The following is a 15967-nucleotide window of genomic DNA, read 5'->3' on the forward strand; positions in this document are numbered from 1 at the left end:
TTCCCGGGCTGGGCAGGAGTTCGGCCCGGACTCACAGGGTCCGTTTGAGCTTCGAGCTCCTGTCACCTTGTCATCCCGCTCACCCCCCAGCTGGTGGGTTTTGTTGAGGTCTGATGTTGCTGTCACCTCATCCTGGAGGGGACAAGGCACCTAGTCACCGAGGCGGGAGAGCCGCTTGAGTCCCGCCCCCGTCACGAGACTGCCCGCAGTTCCCCAGTGACCCCTGAGCTCACCAAGAGAAGGAACAATCAGCTCTTTCTCGGGCTGGTGCAGAAGCCTGGCCTTTCTTACAACTGTGGCACAGCACCAGCCCTGTGTGAACCCGGGTGCGTGCGCCGGCCTCCCACGCGGGGCCAGGACAAGGATGTGGCCCTGGAGGCTGCGTGCTGACCGCCTCCGCCGCCTCTGCCTCCGCCCACGGGCCCCCACCCCCAGCTGCAGACCCGCAGGTGCAAGCAGAGGGCGGAGGGCCACAGACGGTGGCTCGGGCAGCCCGGGGGCGGGCCCTGGCTCTGACACCTGCCTGCTCAAAGGCTGGGGAAGATGGGTCTACAGGGTTTGGTAGTCCCAAGACCACTGGTGACCGTAGGTGCAACGGTTGTGTGGAACCGTTGTTAGATGCCAGATGTTAGGGGGTGGCGGGGACGGTGGCAAGGGAGGGAGGGACAGCAGCGAGTGTAGTCTGAGAGGGGAGGAGGCAGGGGTTAGGAGCGGAACGGATGGTTTGAACCACGTGAAAATGAGGCCCCACGTACTGGCTCCAAGGGGAGAGCCACGGGAAGGGGAGAGGGGTGACCGGCGAGGACGAGGGGGGCGGCATGTTACTCGGGTGTGAGAACCACTGCTGGAAGGTCAAGGACTTCTTGTGTGGGACTGACCAGGAGAGCAGAGACGGGTCCCTGCTTCCAGCTGCGTTTGCCAGGCCCTTCCTCTCTGCTAACCAGCGCGCTTCTCTGCTTCTCTGCCCCGCAGGCCCCTCCGCCCAGCGTCAGGTGCAGAATGGCCCCTCTCCTGATGAGATGGACATCCAGAGAAGGTAACCGCCCCCCCAGCAGGGCCCGCCTGGTGGCCAGGGGCGCCGCTCGGCAAGCAGAGGGCGCCTCTGCAGTGACTAGAACCCGGACTCCCAGCGGACCCCACTGGGACAGGGGAACAGGCCTGAGCAGGAAGGAAGACGGAGCGAGTTCAGGGCCGCTTTGCCCGAGTCTGCGGTTCCCCAGAGAGGGTGCCCCGCCTTCCGGTCCTGCAGCCCTGGCAGCAAGCCTGGCGGGGCCCTGGGTGCTGGTCGCTGTCAGTGGGCGCGCCCCTGCCGCATGTATGAGGGGGCGGTTCTCACGAGGCAGAGGGGCTCCATGACACAGCCGGGGGCGCCCAGGACCGCCGGACCGAGGCCCCGGCCTGGGTGCCGTCCTGTGCCATCTCCTCTCCCTCTGTCTGGAGGCCTCGGGCAGGTGCCGCGGCCTCGGGAGACCCTCAGCCCCCTGCCCGCGCGCCCCCCAGCGAGGTTAAAGCCGCAGAGGCCCTAGAGCACTGGGCGAGCCGGGCTGCACCAATGTCCCCGTGGGGCCAGCCCGTGGAGGAGGCAGCTCCCGGGGAATACAGGCCCTGGGAGAACCCCCCCACCCCCGACCTTCCCAGCTGCTCCTGCGAGGTCAGAACTGGGAGGAAGGGCCAGCACTGTCGTCCTGAAGTGACAGAACAGGTCGTGAGGGCCAAGGAGGGTGTGGCCTCCCCCCAGGTCCCTTTGCCGGGAAAGGCAGGGCCAGGGCTTAAACCTGGGCTGCCCTCGCCCGCAGGGCTCCGCCTCCCCCCTCCCCACGAGGCTTTGCGTCCAGCTCGGGGTGGGGTGGGGGGGTTGCTGTGCTGAGGAGGCAGGCCTGGCCCCACTCCCCTCATTTAGCTTCTGGGAACGGGGTGACTCCAGGGCCTTGTGGCTAGACGCCCGAAGGAGCCGTCACTCAGAGGTGGAAGGAACCAGGACTGGCGCCTGGTGTGGCCCCGCTCAGCGCTCGGCCAGGGCCTCTGAGTGAGCCCTGCCAGCCCAAGAACTCGTGCACGGGGGCACGCAGGCTACACAGACCCTTCCGTTGCTCTCTCAGAACTGGTGAACGCCACACCATGTATCTTAGCCCACAACCCCAGTCCAAACTGCGGGAGGCCCCTGGCCACAGACCCTTCAAGTCCAGTGTTGCCCGCAGTCACCTGCCTGCAGGCTGGAGCGCCCCTGGAGGTCAGTCTGCGAACTGCAGGAGGCGCACCGCGCAGCGGGGGCCTGGCTATGACTTCCCACAGAGGGAGGGCCGGGGAGGGAGAGGCGACCGACCCAGGGTCACACAGTGGGCCAGGGGCTCCGAGCACGGGAGCCTTCTCGTTTTCACGCGAACAGTATCGTGAGTTCACACCTGCTCTTTAAATATTTTCAAATATCCTCATCTCGCCGAGGGCTCCTAAATACGGATCCTGCTGGGGGGGCTGGTGTTTTGGGCAACATCTCAGCAGTTTGGAGGGGGCGGCCGATGCAGTGCTGCCGGGAGGTTTTCAAACCCCTCCGATGCCAGAGGGCCTTGTCCGTTGTTTTTAGGTACCAGGCACAAATCTTAAAAGAAGTCCATGACACGGACATAATTACGCTTATTTTATGGCGAGGAGTCTGAGGCCCAGGAAAGGGAAAGGCGTCCCCGTGGTCACAGAGCCAGGGGTCCCAGGATGGGAGCCGGACAGCCCCCCACCTCTAAATGGTCTCCGCCGTGGGCTGCGGGCCCCGTCTGGCCGCCAGGTGCTCCCCTGCCCCCCCACCCCCAGCAGTCGCTGCATGCAGGACCCAGAGCCAGGCGGCAGAGAGGGCCAGCTCCGCTGTGCACAGGGCGTGGGCGCGGGGCCCACGGCTCCCCACCCTGCGTGGCGCCCTCCCGCCTTCCCTGCCACGGAGACACTGTCGCTCGCCCCCGCCCACTCCCCCGCCAGGCCGGTCCGGGTGCCCCTGCCCCAGTCTGCTCGGCTCCGGGAGCCCCTCCTGCTCCAGCACCTCCGTCCCAGCTTCTGCCGGTGCGTTCGTGGGTCAGCGTCCTCACACGCCCGGCCTTCCGAAGCCCCCTGAGGCCGCTCTGCCACGAGGAACGCGGGTCGGTTCCCGCGGAGGCGCACACAGCCCGCGCTGCCACCTGCGGACGGCCCTGTTAGTGGGGGCCGGGCCCACGGCGAGGTCCGTGCTGAAGGAAGCAGTGTGTGCTGCCAAGCGCCCACTCCCCCTGACAAGTGCTCCAGGAGCTTCTCCAGGTGCAGCGGGAGCAGGGGATGTGGGGTCGGGGCAGCCGAGGCCACAGGCCAAAGCAGCCATCAGCCAGGGGCCGGAGCCAGGGGCTCTCTGACCTAGGGGAGAGCTGGGCCACTCTGCCACGTGGTCGCCCGAGCCTTCGTGGTTGGCTCCCTGTGTAGGGGTATCCCCTGTTTGGGGACCTTGAGCCAGCCGTGTACCCCGCCTCCGTTAAGTGGAGGCAGCAAGCCCGGGGTACTCACCGTGAGCCCCCCAGCCCAGGGCGCCAGGGGGCTCTCGGAGGAGCCGGTGACGCCCAGCCCCGCGGCCTGCGTTCCGTGGACACAGGGCACAGAGAAGTCACGCCCGCTCCGCCCTTGTTGCCTTTCAGACAAGTGATGGAGCAGCAGCACCAGCAGCAGCGCCAGGAGTCTCTAGAGAGAAGAGCCTCGGCCACAGGTGAGGGGTGGGCCGGGCCCTCTCGGAAGAGCGGCCGGTCACACGGATCTCAGGGTGTGGCCGTCACAGTCCGTGAGAGCAGGGAAGCGAGAGAAGAGGGCAGAGGGTGGGCAGTAGCTGCGCTCGGCCAGCTCCCCCCACCAGCCTCCGGGGCTGGGACATTGAGGGGAGACGGGGACGGGGGACTCCCCAGCACTCAGCATTGCCCCCTCACATGCGCCCGGTCCGCCCTGCCGCCCACAGTTACCTGCCATGGTCCCCAGAGGCCGAGAGCCCGTCTCAGCTGCATCTCAGGGACCCAGGTCTGCAGATGCCTGGGGTGGGACTAGGTATTGAGGAGGAGCAGAGAAGCAGAGAAAGACAGTTTCTGTCACCAGAGGTCTGCCCCCCCCACTGGAAACCCAGGACGAGAGCAGGACAAAGCCAGCTGAGCTCAGGGCCGTGAGGCAAGCATGTGGCGCTGTGGGCCCAGCCAGGCCCCGACGCTGGGGAGACGGGAGCCAGCGCAGGGAGTGACCGGAGCAGGGCCAGACCCACCCCGAGGGGGACGGGAGAGGCAGCCTGAGTCGTTCCTGGCCCCTCAGAGAAGCAGGCTGCCCCCATCCCTGCCCTCCCCCAGGGAGGCGCAGCTGGGGCCTGGGGCCTGACCAAGCCCCCTGTTGTGTTTCAGGACCCACCCTCCCACCGGGGCACCCCTCATCTGCAGCCAGCGCCCCCCTCTCCTGTAGTGGGCCTCCGCCCCCGCCCCCGCCGCCTGTCCCACCACCACCCGCGGGGGCCGCACCCCCGCCCCCGCCCCCGCTGCCAGCCGGAGGAGCCCAGGGCTCCAGCCACGACGAGAGCTCTGTGTCGGGTCTGGCCGCCGCCCTGGCTGGGGCCAAGCTGAGGAGGGTCCAGCGGGTAAGTGTCCCTGAAAGCAGGCCAGACGGGCTGGGGGGCCAGTTCCCAGCTGTGCAGCTGCCGCATGGACAGAGCCTCCCCTCTCCTGGGCCCCGGACCAAGCGCCATCCGGCCACAGGCTGGACGCCCCCTCGGCCCACTGGTCCGAGTGCAAAACCTGCGGGGCGGCACCTTGTGAGCCACGCAGGGCGCTCGGGTGCAGGGTGCACTGCCAGCCCTCGCGGTGACCTTCACAGGCGGGGCGGGCTGCCCCCTGATGGACGAGGGGGCTGGGCTCAGGGGTCTGGCCGGCCGGCGTGCTCACCGCAGTCTGTCAGTGCAGTGTGGGCTGGGGCTCCCGTCCCGCACCCGTCTGCCGGCGTCCAGGAGCCGGAGCCGGGGAATGGGGCCGAGTGGCTGTGGCTCCCGCATGCACGTCCGGTGGAGTTTGGCTTCCTCCCGAGAACCGTCTCCTCCCCACTGCGGGCCGCACCGGGCCTGCCAGGACCTCTGGCTCTGTGCCGAGGCCCCGGGGCTGTCTGCTGTGCGGCCCGCAGGCCCGGCTCCTCTCCAGTGCTGTGTCGCCCGTGGGGTTGGGGAACGCGACCTCGGTGGCCCCCGAGGCCTCTGGCAGCACTGCAGTCGCAGGAGTCGCACGTCCACACTCACGTCCACACTCACGTCCCCTCGTCCCCTCGAGGGACAGACGGCCGACTAAAGCCGCGCCCTTCCCCCTCAGCCGGAAGATGCGTCCGGAGGCTCCAGTCCCAGCGGGACCTCGAAGTCCGACGCGAACCGGGCGAGCAGCGGGGGCGGCGGCGGCGGCGGCCTCATGGAGGAAATGAACAAACTGCTGGCCAAGAGGTGGGTGCTCGGTCCCCCGGGCTCGGCCGCCTGCTGGGGGCTCCCGCCCTCGCCCTCGAACCCGAGTCTTTGCCTGTGCCCGGAGCGCGTTGTTGCCTGGGTTCAGCCGTGCAGTGAGTGCATGACGGTTTCATCTTTCCCTCCGCGTGGGGTCAGCCGGAGGCGTCGGGCCAAAGGGAGTCAGTCCTGTGAACTCCAAACCCCACTCTCCCGTGCAGCAGCTACTGAAGCGTCTCTCCCCAGGACAGCCGGGGCCTGAGCAGAGAGGGGGACAGTTTCGGAGACCCTGCCCTCAGGGTCTCAGTGTTAACAAGACGGGGCCCCAGAGCTGGAGTGGCCCGGGGCACGCCACCCGAGTGCAGGGCCGGGGGTCGTTGTGGAGGGCACGGAAAGGGGCGTGCGAAGTGGCCAGAGCCCAGGGCACATGGCCCTTAGGAAGTGGAGGACCAGTCCCGTCCATGTCATGGGTGGGCCGGGGGCCTGGTGCCCGTCATCCCCTCCTCCACCCGCACCAGCGGGCGGGGTGGCCGCCAGCCTGTCCCGGTGGCTGTTGGTGGTTCCCCAGGTGAAACCCAAGTGGGCGGGGACACCACACGGCTCCTCCGGGAAGGGTTACCAATCTTGATTTTACTTGTAAATGCGCCACGATGGCAGGGGCGAGCCGACAGGTCACTGACACTGCGGCTCACCAGGGCACCAGAGGGCCCTGTCAGGACAGCACCCCCTGTGGTCCAAGGAAAGCCAGGGCGGGGCCTTGCTCCAGCGACGACCCCTCCTGCCTGCTGTCCCCTCCGCCAGGCTTTGCCCTCTGCCCTCCGAGTGGGCACGCCCTGAGCACGAGCGCGCTGTGTGCCCGGGCCCTTCTTGTCCCCCCTCGCCTCCTTACGTCCTCACGTTTGCACAGCTCTGTGAGAACGGGGGGGACCAGCTACCCCACGTGCAGGGAGCCAGCTGCTCTGACACTCCGCTGCGCAGCCAGAGCCCGCATTTCCTGCCCACGCTCTCCACACACACGGAGGGTGACCCGCAGCACAGGCCCCCCGAGGAGCCTCCAGCTGGGCCCGACACACAGAGGGAACCGAGAGCGGGGGCAGGCAGTGCCCGGAGGTGGGCAGGGTGGCTGTGGCTGCACGTCGTGGGGGCGAGAGCCGGGATGGCCCCCCAGAGGAGGTGTCCCACGTGCTGGGCCGTGAAGGGCTGAGGCGGGGGGAGGGGGGAGCACCTGGCAGGTGCAGAGAGAAGAGCAGGGGCGCAGTGGGCAGGGGTGGGTGCCCGGCTGGCCAAGACAGCCCCCCCCTGCCGGCACCTTGGTCTCCGAGAAGTATCCAGGCCTCCTAGGAAAACAGAGGGTGTTCTTCAAAAAAAAAAAAATATTCACGCTTTCCCCAAGTCCAAAACCAACACAGTAACAATAGCAGCCCGGCCTCGACGGCCGAGACCAAAGGGAGAGGAAGTTCCCAAGCACAGGAAGAGACCGCATTTGCCAGGAGCCAGTGAGCCGCCCAGGTGCCGGCCCGCCCTCTGGAGAACAAACACGCTTTGCACCTCTCAGCGGGGGCTCCTGGGGCTGCCCTTTGAAGTGGGCCCTGGCGAGGGGTGCCGGGTGGGGCCGCTGGCAGACGCGGGCCTCCCCCTCCAGGCCCTCCTCCTCCCTGCAGTGGGGGCAGAGGTCGGGGCAGGGCCTGCAGAGGGCCTCCCTGTGCTCCGCGCTCCCGCGGGAGGGTGGGCGGGCGCTCTGGCCTTGAACCTTCACGGGGCTGGGCGGCTGGGCCAGCGCGGATGCTGCCGTCGCCCAGGAAGCAGTGCCGGCAGCTTGCACTAGTTGTCCAAAGTGACGCTGAGACGGGAAAAGGCGAACTCGAAATAGCGCAGAGGGAGAAGTGGCCGGCCTCGCCATGGTGGGGAGCGGAGGTGTGTGAGGCTCGAGCGGTGGGTGGGCGGGCAGGCCTGCGTTCCCCGAGACGAGAACGCTGCAGAGGGGATCCCTGTGTGGGTGAGGAGCCTGCAGTGTGGGCCCCATCACCCCACTGGCGACAGCCGGCCGGCGACCCCTCCCCCCCATCAGACCAGTGTCCTTGTCGATGGGTCGCGCATGCTGCCGGTTCTGACGGTTACGTGTATGGGCGGCCTCACGGAGCTGCGGTGCCCGAAGGCGTGACCTGGAGATCGCAGGGGTCTGGTGTGCAGACCTGGGAGTCGGCCACAGGGGGGACCCCTGAGGGAACGGGCCGCGGCGAGTCCTCCAGGACGCGGAGAGAGAGCCCCACTCGTGGGGAGTGGGTGCACTGACTGGAGGGCGTCGGTGGGGGTCCGTGTCGGGGTGATACGGAGAGGGCCCTTCCTCCCTCGCTCGGGGTGGCCTGCTCACCCGGGCAGGTCGCCTGCACTCGGGAAGTTCCCACTGCCCTGACCGTGACAGGCCTCGGCCCAGAGGGCCCCACTCCGGATCCCGGGGCCCAGGCCTCGGGGCAGCCCGGGGGACAGCTGCCACCCAGGGACCCGGACGCTGCCAACCCACTTCCGACCTGGAGCGCTACAAACAGAGAGCGGGGTCCCCCGGCCCCATCCTCTCTGGCCCGGACACTCCCGGGCCAGGCACTGCCACAGACCAGGCGGGCGCTCGGGGACACCCCGTCCTGCGCAGGGCGCCCATCCCGTCCCCCCCCCCCACGGCGCCCTCTGCCCACCAAGCTGTGTCCGCACCCAGGAGGTGTCCGGGGGGTGGGGGGGAACCTTCAGGAGCTGACTTGAGTCTTCTTCCCCCGGGTTAGGAGAAAAGCAGCCTCCCAAACAGACAAGCCGGCCGATAAAAAGGAAGATGAGAGCCAAACGGTGAGCAGATGTCCGGTCGCCTGCCCCCACCAGTGTGACGGGACCGGGAAGGCCCCGGGCCAGGCCCCTGGGGCACTGGGGCGCACTGGGTTTCGACGTGTATGTGATGGGTACTTCACCAGGTGATTGTAGGAGGGACGGGGGACAGGGGACAGGAGGAGAGACAACCGGAGGGGCGGTCACGCCTGCCCCACAGCACAGGGCCCAGACACGCTCCACCTGGAGCCCGAGGACCACGGCGGCAGAGCAGCAGGGCCACCCCGGGCCCTGGGGGTAAAGGTCTGGGGCCTGGAGCGGGGAGGGGCCACGCAGACAGATCCCGGCCTCCTGGGCCCGGTGCTGGAAGACCAGGTGGTTTTTATTTTCCAGTCACTTCTGTTCTTAAAGGCTCCTTGAGTCCACGGACCCCAGCGGGAGCTGGGCGGGGGACCCAAGACCCTGGCCCTGGCCCTTCCTGGGCGTCCCGGAGCCGAGCCCGGCCACCCAGGCCCGAGGCGTCCGCTTCCGCTCCGGCGCCTCGCTCTCTTTCCCTCCGTGCTAAGCGTGCCCCAGAGAAACGGCCCCTGTTAAAACGGCTAAGGTGGGACCTGAGCTACAGATGGCATACAGGCGACAACCGAGTGGCAGCAGGAGACAGAAGAGTTGCAGCCGGATGTGACCCCTGGGCTCCAGCCCTCCCTGATTTCCCCGGCTTCTGGCCCCCATGGCTCGAGCTGCCCGGTCCCCTCAGCCCCCCACCGCCTCCTCCTCAGCCTGCACGTCTCCGTAAATTCTGCTTTGTGCAAACGGACCCCCAGCCGGGGAGGTTCCTCGGCCCTTAGCGCCGGCCACCTCCCCACCGGGGTCTGCGGTTTTCAGTCGTTAATAATATTCATTGTTTTACTGTTTATAAAAGTGTAACCGTATGTTCCTTACAAAAAAACCCTGAGGCCTCATGGCTGACCTGCCCCACCAGCCTCCGTGGCCAGACTGACGCCAGGCCCCTCCTCCCGTTGCAGGAGGAGCCGAGCACCTCCCCGTCCCCGGGGACCCGAGCAGCCAGCCAGCCGCCCAACTCCTCAGGTGAGAGGCCGCCCTGCCCTGCTCTGCGCTGGGCCAGGCCCCAGAGTGGGGTGGGCGCTCCCCAGGGAGACGGTCTGACCCCACCGCCTCGCTCTGCGGATGACAGAGGGCCAGGAGGGCCGTGCACGCGGGGTCTACCCCCGGGGCATCAGCCACACACGGGAGGAGCAGCCGGCCCGTCTGCCAGCACCTGTCGGGTGGCACCAGGTGGCCCTGGGGCTCAGCCTCCTGCCCAGGGTCGTAGCTGAGAGGTTCCTTGACCACTGGGTTCAGGTGCCAATAAGGAGAGGGGACTGTCCATGGGGCGGACTCAAAACTAGACCAGAAGTCAAGGTCAACCGGGTCCTGAGAGGGGGAAGACACGGGGTGACGACGGTGTCATCCCCCGCCCTGCGAGGGCCGCCTGGGCCAGTGGGGAACGGACCTCCTGGCAGGCGTTGGGGGACCTCCCGTCGGGGGTGTGGGTGGGGACTGGGAGTCCCCTCAGCCCTGAGGCCCCCCGTCCGCGATGTGATTGGCAGAGGCCGGCCGGAAGCCCTGGGAGCGGAGCAACTCTGTGGAGAAGCCTGTGTCCACACTGCTGTCCAGGTGAGCGCCGGGCAGGCCTGACCGCGCGTGCGCGTCCGGTGGGGCCGCGGTGGCCACGCGCCCATTCACGTGTCTGTTTCGTCCCGCTGCCCTAGAACCCTGTCTGTGGCCAAGAGCCCCGAAGCTAAGAGCCCCCTCCAGCCGCAGCCTCACTCTAGGTACCGAACAGCCCCGTCCCTGGGGCCTCCCCTGCGCCCTGCCGTGACTAACACCCGCCCCGGACCCCGTCCCGTGTCCCGTCCTCTAACAGTGGCTCTGGGAGCTGGCCGTCTGCTCTTCTGTCAGGCCCCGGGCGGTAGGGCTGGGGGCTGCTGCTTCCGCCCCCCTCTGAAGGGGAGAAGTGGGGGGACCACCCGCCCGGTGAGGGGCCGGTGGAGCCGAGGGCAAGTCCCAGTGCCGGGCTCGCTGACCGTGTCCTGGGGCAGTCGTGCGGACAGCCGTGTGACAAGAGCTGGACACGGGCCGTGCTCCCTCGCTGGAGCTGCCTCCCACGGCACAGCCATCTGCGACTGGCCCAGCGCCCTCCTCCTCCTCGCCTTCCACTGCATACAGCCGGGTCCCCGGGGTGCTGACCATGTTTCCCAAACCAAGGGCTGGTGCAGTGACAGGACAGGGCGTCCGGAGCCCAGGTTGCCTGAGGTCAGGGGCGGGCAGCCCGTGGTGACCGCAGGCCCGGCGTGGCCTGAGTCTGCGGGCCTCCAGAGCCCACCCTCCGGCCCGGCCCTGGTGGGAGGGGGGCGGCAGACTCGGCGAGCAGGGAGGAGGACGTCACAGGGATAGCCGGCCCGTGGTCTGCCGGGTTCTGGGCCGGCTGTGGGCCCTGCCGGCGCCATGGGGCTGCACCAGGTCGCCGGGGAGACGGCTCCGGGGACAGGAACGCTAGCGAGTGGGCTGGGCAGGCCCCTCCTGGGGGTGGCATCTGAATTCCCCTAAGGCGTGGGGACAGCTTTCCAGCTGGAGGCGTGGAGGTGCTGAGGCCCGGATCCTGTCACCAGCCCGGCAGGTCCACAGGACAGAGATGGCCGTGCGGCTGCAGCGTGGGGAGAGCGGAGGGCGGGAGGGAGTCACGTGACGAGAGCTTGGCTTCAGCGCCGTGAGCAGGCCAGTCCGGAGCCCTGAGCGCAGGGACAGCCCCAGAGGGGCAGGAGCAGAGGCGGGGCACCCCCGCTGTGCGGGGGCCACGCTGCCAGGCGTCCCACTCGGAAGAGACCGCTCTGGCCTCCGGTGTGGCGTGGGCCCTCTGGCAGCAGCGCCCCTGGGCTCACAGAGCCCGGCAGCGTTGCCCTCTGGGGACTGTCATGGGGGAGGGGGGGTGCACAGAGAGGTGAGGCCATTGGCCCAGGGGACCCAGAAAATTGCTGCTACCACAGACCCTTGAACCTACAGGGCGGGTGCGAGGGACCTAGGTCAGAGCTGGGCCCCACTCCCCGTCGGGAGCGGCATCGCTCACCCATGCACTCAGGGCCACGGTGGGCCCGCTGCCGGAGTTCCCCGGGGGGAGGGGTGCTCAGGCGTCCCGTGCTCTCACTCACATGCACCTGGTTCTGTGCGCCGGGCCTCGGGCTTTGTCCCGGCTCCACTGGGATACCCTCCGCACCGCCGTTGTGCCGGCTGGAGGTGCACGCACGGTGACTTAGCGTGTCTGCGTATCGGGCAGAGTGGGCCGTGTGTGTGTGTGTGTGTGTGCGCGTGTGCGCGGTGAGGTCTCTCAAGACCCGCTTTCCTGGCTGCTCTCGAGTACACAGTGCAGTGCGCTGACTAGTGCCCTGCCGTGCGCCCCACGCCCGCGACCTGTCCGCCCCAGAGTGGGTGGGAGTGTGTGCACCAGGCCTCCCCCCCCAGCCCCTGACACCCCCCGGGCTGCCCTTTGTTCGGTAAGTCTGGTTTTCTTAGATTCCCTCGAGGTGAGGTCACACGCTATTTGTCTTTCTCCGCCTGGCTTATCTCACGGAGCATCGGGCCCTCTGGGTGCCCCCGTGCCACCACAAACAGCAGGCCTCCCCAGTGCGGCCCTGGGTCCTTCCCATTGCGTGGGTCCCGCACCCTCTGTGCCCAGTGGCCCGTCCCTGGGCACTTGGGTGGCTGCGCTGCAGTGAGCACGGGCGGGTGCAGGCACCTCTCCCGACTGCGTCCCCTTCAGTGACCCTCTCCCCGGAGGAGACCCAGCAGTGGGACAGCGGGTCTGCCCCTCATTTTCCGAGGCGCCTCCACACTTTCCCACAGCGGCGCCCTGGTTTTCGTGCGTTTTTCCCTCGCCACGGAGACCAGCAGTCCTCCTCTGTCCAGTGGCCTTGCAGCCGGGCCGGCCCTGCCCGGCCACTGTGTGTCCACCGCCTGTCACACCCACGGTCCCTGCAGCGGCTCAGCCATGTCACCGCCCTGCACCTGCAGGCCCACCAGCCTTTCTCCGCACGTGGGGAGAGAACCGGGTCCAGACGGCGCACCTCGGTCTGCTTGGGAGGGCCGGGCAGTGGGACGTGAACTTCTAGGCCAGCTCGCTTTAGGTCAGGAGCTCTGCAAAGAGCAGACCACATCCACGGGCGCTGATGGAAGAAGTCGGGCTCTACGGAGAACTTAGGCCTTTAGGACGAGCGTTCACTGTACAGAGTTTCTGCAGCTTTGCATCCGACTTAATGCCGTTCTCACTAGTTTCCCCCGAGGCCTCCCGTGAGCCAGGGACACGGGCCCCACCCTGAGGACGAGCTGACCGATGTGTTTCTCCCTGGGGGGCGGCAGCCCGCCTGCACTGCCGCTCGCACGAGAGCTCCTGAGCCCGGAAGCAGCCCCTGCGGTGACCCAAGTGCCGGCCCTTGGGTTGGGAAATGTGGTCATGTTACCATGAGATCCTGGGGACGGGGCGCTGGGACCCTCCCCGCGCAGCAGAGCTGTGGCCAGAGACGAAGCAAAGGCCTTTGAGGGGCTGGGGAGGGGGAGGGCGGTGCCTGGCCCGGCCGGCAGGGCCCGCCCGGAGCGGAGGCTCTGTGGCACCCAGGCTCCTCCTCACACTCCGTCCCCCGGCGTGGGGGCCCGGCGGGCGCACCCACGTAACCGCACCCTGTGTCCCCTCCCCAGGATGAAGCCGGCAGGAAGTGTCAACGACGTGGCCCTGGATGCCTTCGATTTGGACCGGATAAAACAGGTGAGTGTGTCCTTTCCTGAGAGGCCGTGAAGGGGCCGGGGCCGGGGCCACCTCGGAGCACGTGCGTGGGCCGGCGGGCAGGCCCAGGGGCCCCCGTGGCTGCCAGTCAGGCAGGGAGCCGGCCCTGGAGGGCGGCCGCAGGGCTGGGCCCCAGCCCGTGCCCTCGCCGGGACGAAGCATCCCTCCGTCTGTCCGGGCGGGGCTCCAGAGCGGGCCTGAGGTGTGGGAGGCTGCAGGGCCCCGCTCCAGCCCAGTCCCCCCCCACCCAGGGAGGCCCAGGACCCCCTGCCCCTCAGACACACCGCCCCCCACAAGGCCAGCCTTCGTCCCCACCGCCTGCTCCTCACGGGCCTCTGCTCCCGCAGGAGATCCTGGAGGAGGTGGTCCGAGAGCTCCACAAGGTGAAGGAGGAGATCATCGACGGTGAGTCCCATGCAGCCGGGGTTCCCGTGGCGGGGTGGGGCCCGCCACCCAGGGCCACAAGGCAGGGGGCCGGGGGGGGGCCACCCGAGGAGGCCACCCAGGGCCTGGGGGGCCTTCGGTTTGGCACTTGGGAGTCCTCTGGTACTCCGTTGGTTTCACTGTCCCCCAACGGCCCACGTCACCTCCCCATGCTCTCAGCCAGCAGGCTGAGGCCTAGACACGTCACGGGACTCGGGACACCTGAATCTGCCATCCCCACCTCCTGGGCTTGCCCTGAGGCCATGGCAGCCATGGTAACTGCTCGGGGGAGGCGATCATGAGCATCCCCCCAAGCCCAGCGCAGCCGAAGCAGCTCCCCTGCTCGCTGCTCTGTTTCTGCGGCCGCGGACTTAGGCTGGCTTTCTTGACTCTGCTCCCCCCGCCCCCTGGGAGTGTTGGAGGGACCCGGAAAGCACAGAGCCACTTCACGGGCCTGAGCCGGTCCACAGCCTGCCTGGCCCCGGGCTGGGCAAGAAGGCCGGGGGCTCTGGTTCACAATGAACGCCCCCCATTCCGGCCCGCCTCCCCCAGCCTTTGGTGCCCTGGCTCAGACCCGGGTCAGGGGGCAAGGAGAGGTCTGCTCAGGCAGGACTGGCGCAGCCGGGGACTGGAGGTGATGGGGGGCTGGAGACGAAGGGGGCTGCCTGGACCCCAGAGAGAGGGGAGAGGCTCGGGTGGGAGGCTGCCTGGGGCGCCCCAGACCCAGACCCCTGTCCAGAGCTGGGCGTCCCGGCCACACCCCGGCCTGGCCCCCCGCAGAGAACACGCAGTCCCCGTCTGCCCGGCCCCCACCGCAGATAAGAGGTAATGAGTGAACAGAGCGGGCACAGCTGGGGCCGGAAAGGAGCCGGAGGCCGGCTACTGACTCGGCTTTATTGCTGGGTGACCCCCAGGCGGGGCGCTGGCGGCTGGGGGCAGCCCGTGTGCAGAGGCAGCTGGCAGGGGTGGGGGCTGTGGGGGTGCGGTCACAGGTGGGGCTGCCTCTCTAGCAGCCGAGTGGGCGCTGGGGAAGGAAGGCAATGTGGGGGGCCCCGAGAAACTGCCCCTCCTTCCCGGATGACTGCCCAGCGCTCACCCAACTTTCCCTCTGGGCCTTTGGCTCCAGGCCCCGTAGGGTCTGTCCAGGGAAAGGCCTGAATCTGGGGGGGTCCTAGGAGTGGGGACAGGAGGAAGCTGAGGAGAAGAGCAGAGCCCCGGCCCCTCCCTGGGAGGGGCGGAGCTCAGGCCCTGGACTTCCTGCAGCTGTGGTCGGGGGCAGGGCTCCTGGGTACCTCCGAGCAGAACCAAGGGGTCCACCTGTCCAGACCTGTCCAGCGATCCTGCTGCCTGCCAGCCCCGCCCCAGCTCCGAGGCCTGGTGCAGGTCTCCCCGCCGGCCCTGTGCCAGGGTCTGCGGGCTGGGGAGACGCGGTGAGACCCACGAGACCCGTGCCCGTGCCCCGCGCACCTCGAGCCTGGGCCTCTGGCCTCCGGGAGCCTGGGCCTCTGGCCTCCGGGAGCCTGGGCGGAGCGCTCAGAGACACAGGCCCCGGAAGGACCGCACCGGGGCGTGGGGACAGGGCCGGGCTGGTCCCTGCCACACCTGAGCCCCCCCTCCCGTTCCGTCCTGTCCACAGCCATCAGGCAGGAGCTGAGCGGAATCAGCACCTCGTAGGGCGCGAGGCCCCTGCGCCCCGAGACGCGGCCCCGGCGGACGGCCCCGGCCTGCAGCACCCGCCAGCGCGCACTGGGGCTGGGATGCACTTCGTGCGAAGTCTTAGCCTGTGACGAAACATTACAATGAGGAAACAGTTCAGTTCCTGGATTTTTTAGATTCTACCTGACACACAACACCAGGTCTACTCACCTTTTTTTGTATTTTATATTTGTCTATTTAAGTGTACATTTCTTTTGGTTTATAGAGAAGACACCCCCAAATCACACGCTTCATTAGGTGGTTCTTCCTGGGTGACGCTGTCGGCACCTGGGCGGGCGGGCGGGCCGTGCCTGCTCAGCGCCTCCCCAGGGCCCTGTGCGAAGGCCTGTGCACGCCCCACAGTGTCTGTGTCCCCGTGTAATAAACGCTTCCTGTCCACACGCCCGGCTCCCGTGCGCTCTCTCATGCCAGCTCTGGCTCCGGGACGCCCCACGGGGGAAGGACCCACGTGGGTGGGGGGGTGACCAGAATAGGAGTGAGATGGGGCCCTGGGGGAGGGGGAGGGGCGGCTCAGGCTCCTCCCGCAGGTCCTGGGGGCCACGGGAGCCACGCCCACAGGGGCGTGGGAGGCAGCCCGGGGTGCTGCGCGGCCCTGCGTTTGTGTGCATCCTGCCCTGCGGGGCCAGGAGCGTGCACCCGGTAGGCCCACCACCGCACCGAGGGGGCACCTGCCAGCCCTTCCCAGACCATGCAGGTTCCTCACTGTGGCCAGGGAGGCCCTGACTCTCGGCCCA

At 68.4% G+C, this 15967-nt stretch overlaps 1 protein-coding gene across 4 annotated transcripts in view; it reads left to right on the forward strand.

The window, feature by feature from the left end:
- The window catches only part of EVL (Enah/Vasp-like), a 116361-nt gene extending 100747 nt beyond the window's left edge, over positions 1-15614 (forward strand). For 3 of the 4 annotated variants that reach the window (XM_045821937.1, XM_045821934.1, XM_045821935.1), the window contains exons 4-14: positions 973-1036; positions 3645-3712; positions 4383-4612; positions 5331-5455; positions 8227-8287; positions 9286-9349; positions 9871-9937; positions 10033-10095; positions 13010-13076; positions 13442-13499; positions 15154-15614. In XM_045821937.1, coding sequence (XP_045677893.1) covers positions 973-1036; positions 3645-3712; positions 4383-4612; positions 5331-5455; positions 8227-8287; positions 9286-9349; positions 9871-9937; positions 10033-10095; positions 13010-13076; positions 13442-13499; positions 15154-15191 — 905 coding nt within the window. In that variant the 3' untranslated portion in view covers positions 15192-15614. The remainder of the gene's footprint in view (positions 1-972; positions 1037-3644; positions 3713-4382; positions 4613-5330; positions 5456-8226; positions 8288-9285; positions 9350-9870; positions 9938-10032; positions 10096-13009; positions 13077-13441; positions 13500-15153) is intronic. The other variant, XM_045821938.1, reaches the window with a different exon arrangement.
- The last annotated feature ends 353 nt before the right edge of the window (positions 15615-15967 follow it).

This window comes from Phyllostomus hastatus, unplaced genomic scaffold (assembly GCF_019186645.2).
Source record: "Phyllostomus hastatus isolate PE091 unplaced genomic scaffold, TTU_PhHast_1.1 phas_scaffold_501, whole genome shotgun sequence".
NCBI classification, from domain to species: domain Eukaryota; kingdom Metazoa; phylum Chordata; class Mammalia; order Chiroptera; family Phyllostomidae; genus Phyllostomus; species Phyllostomus hastatus.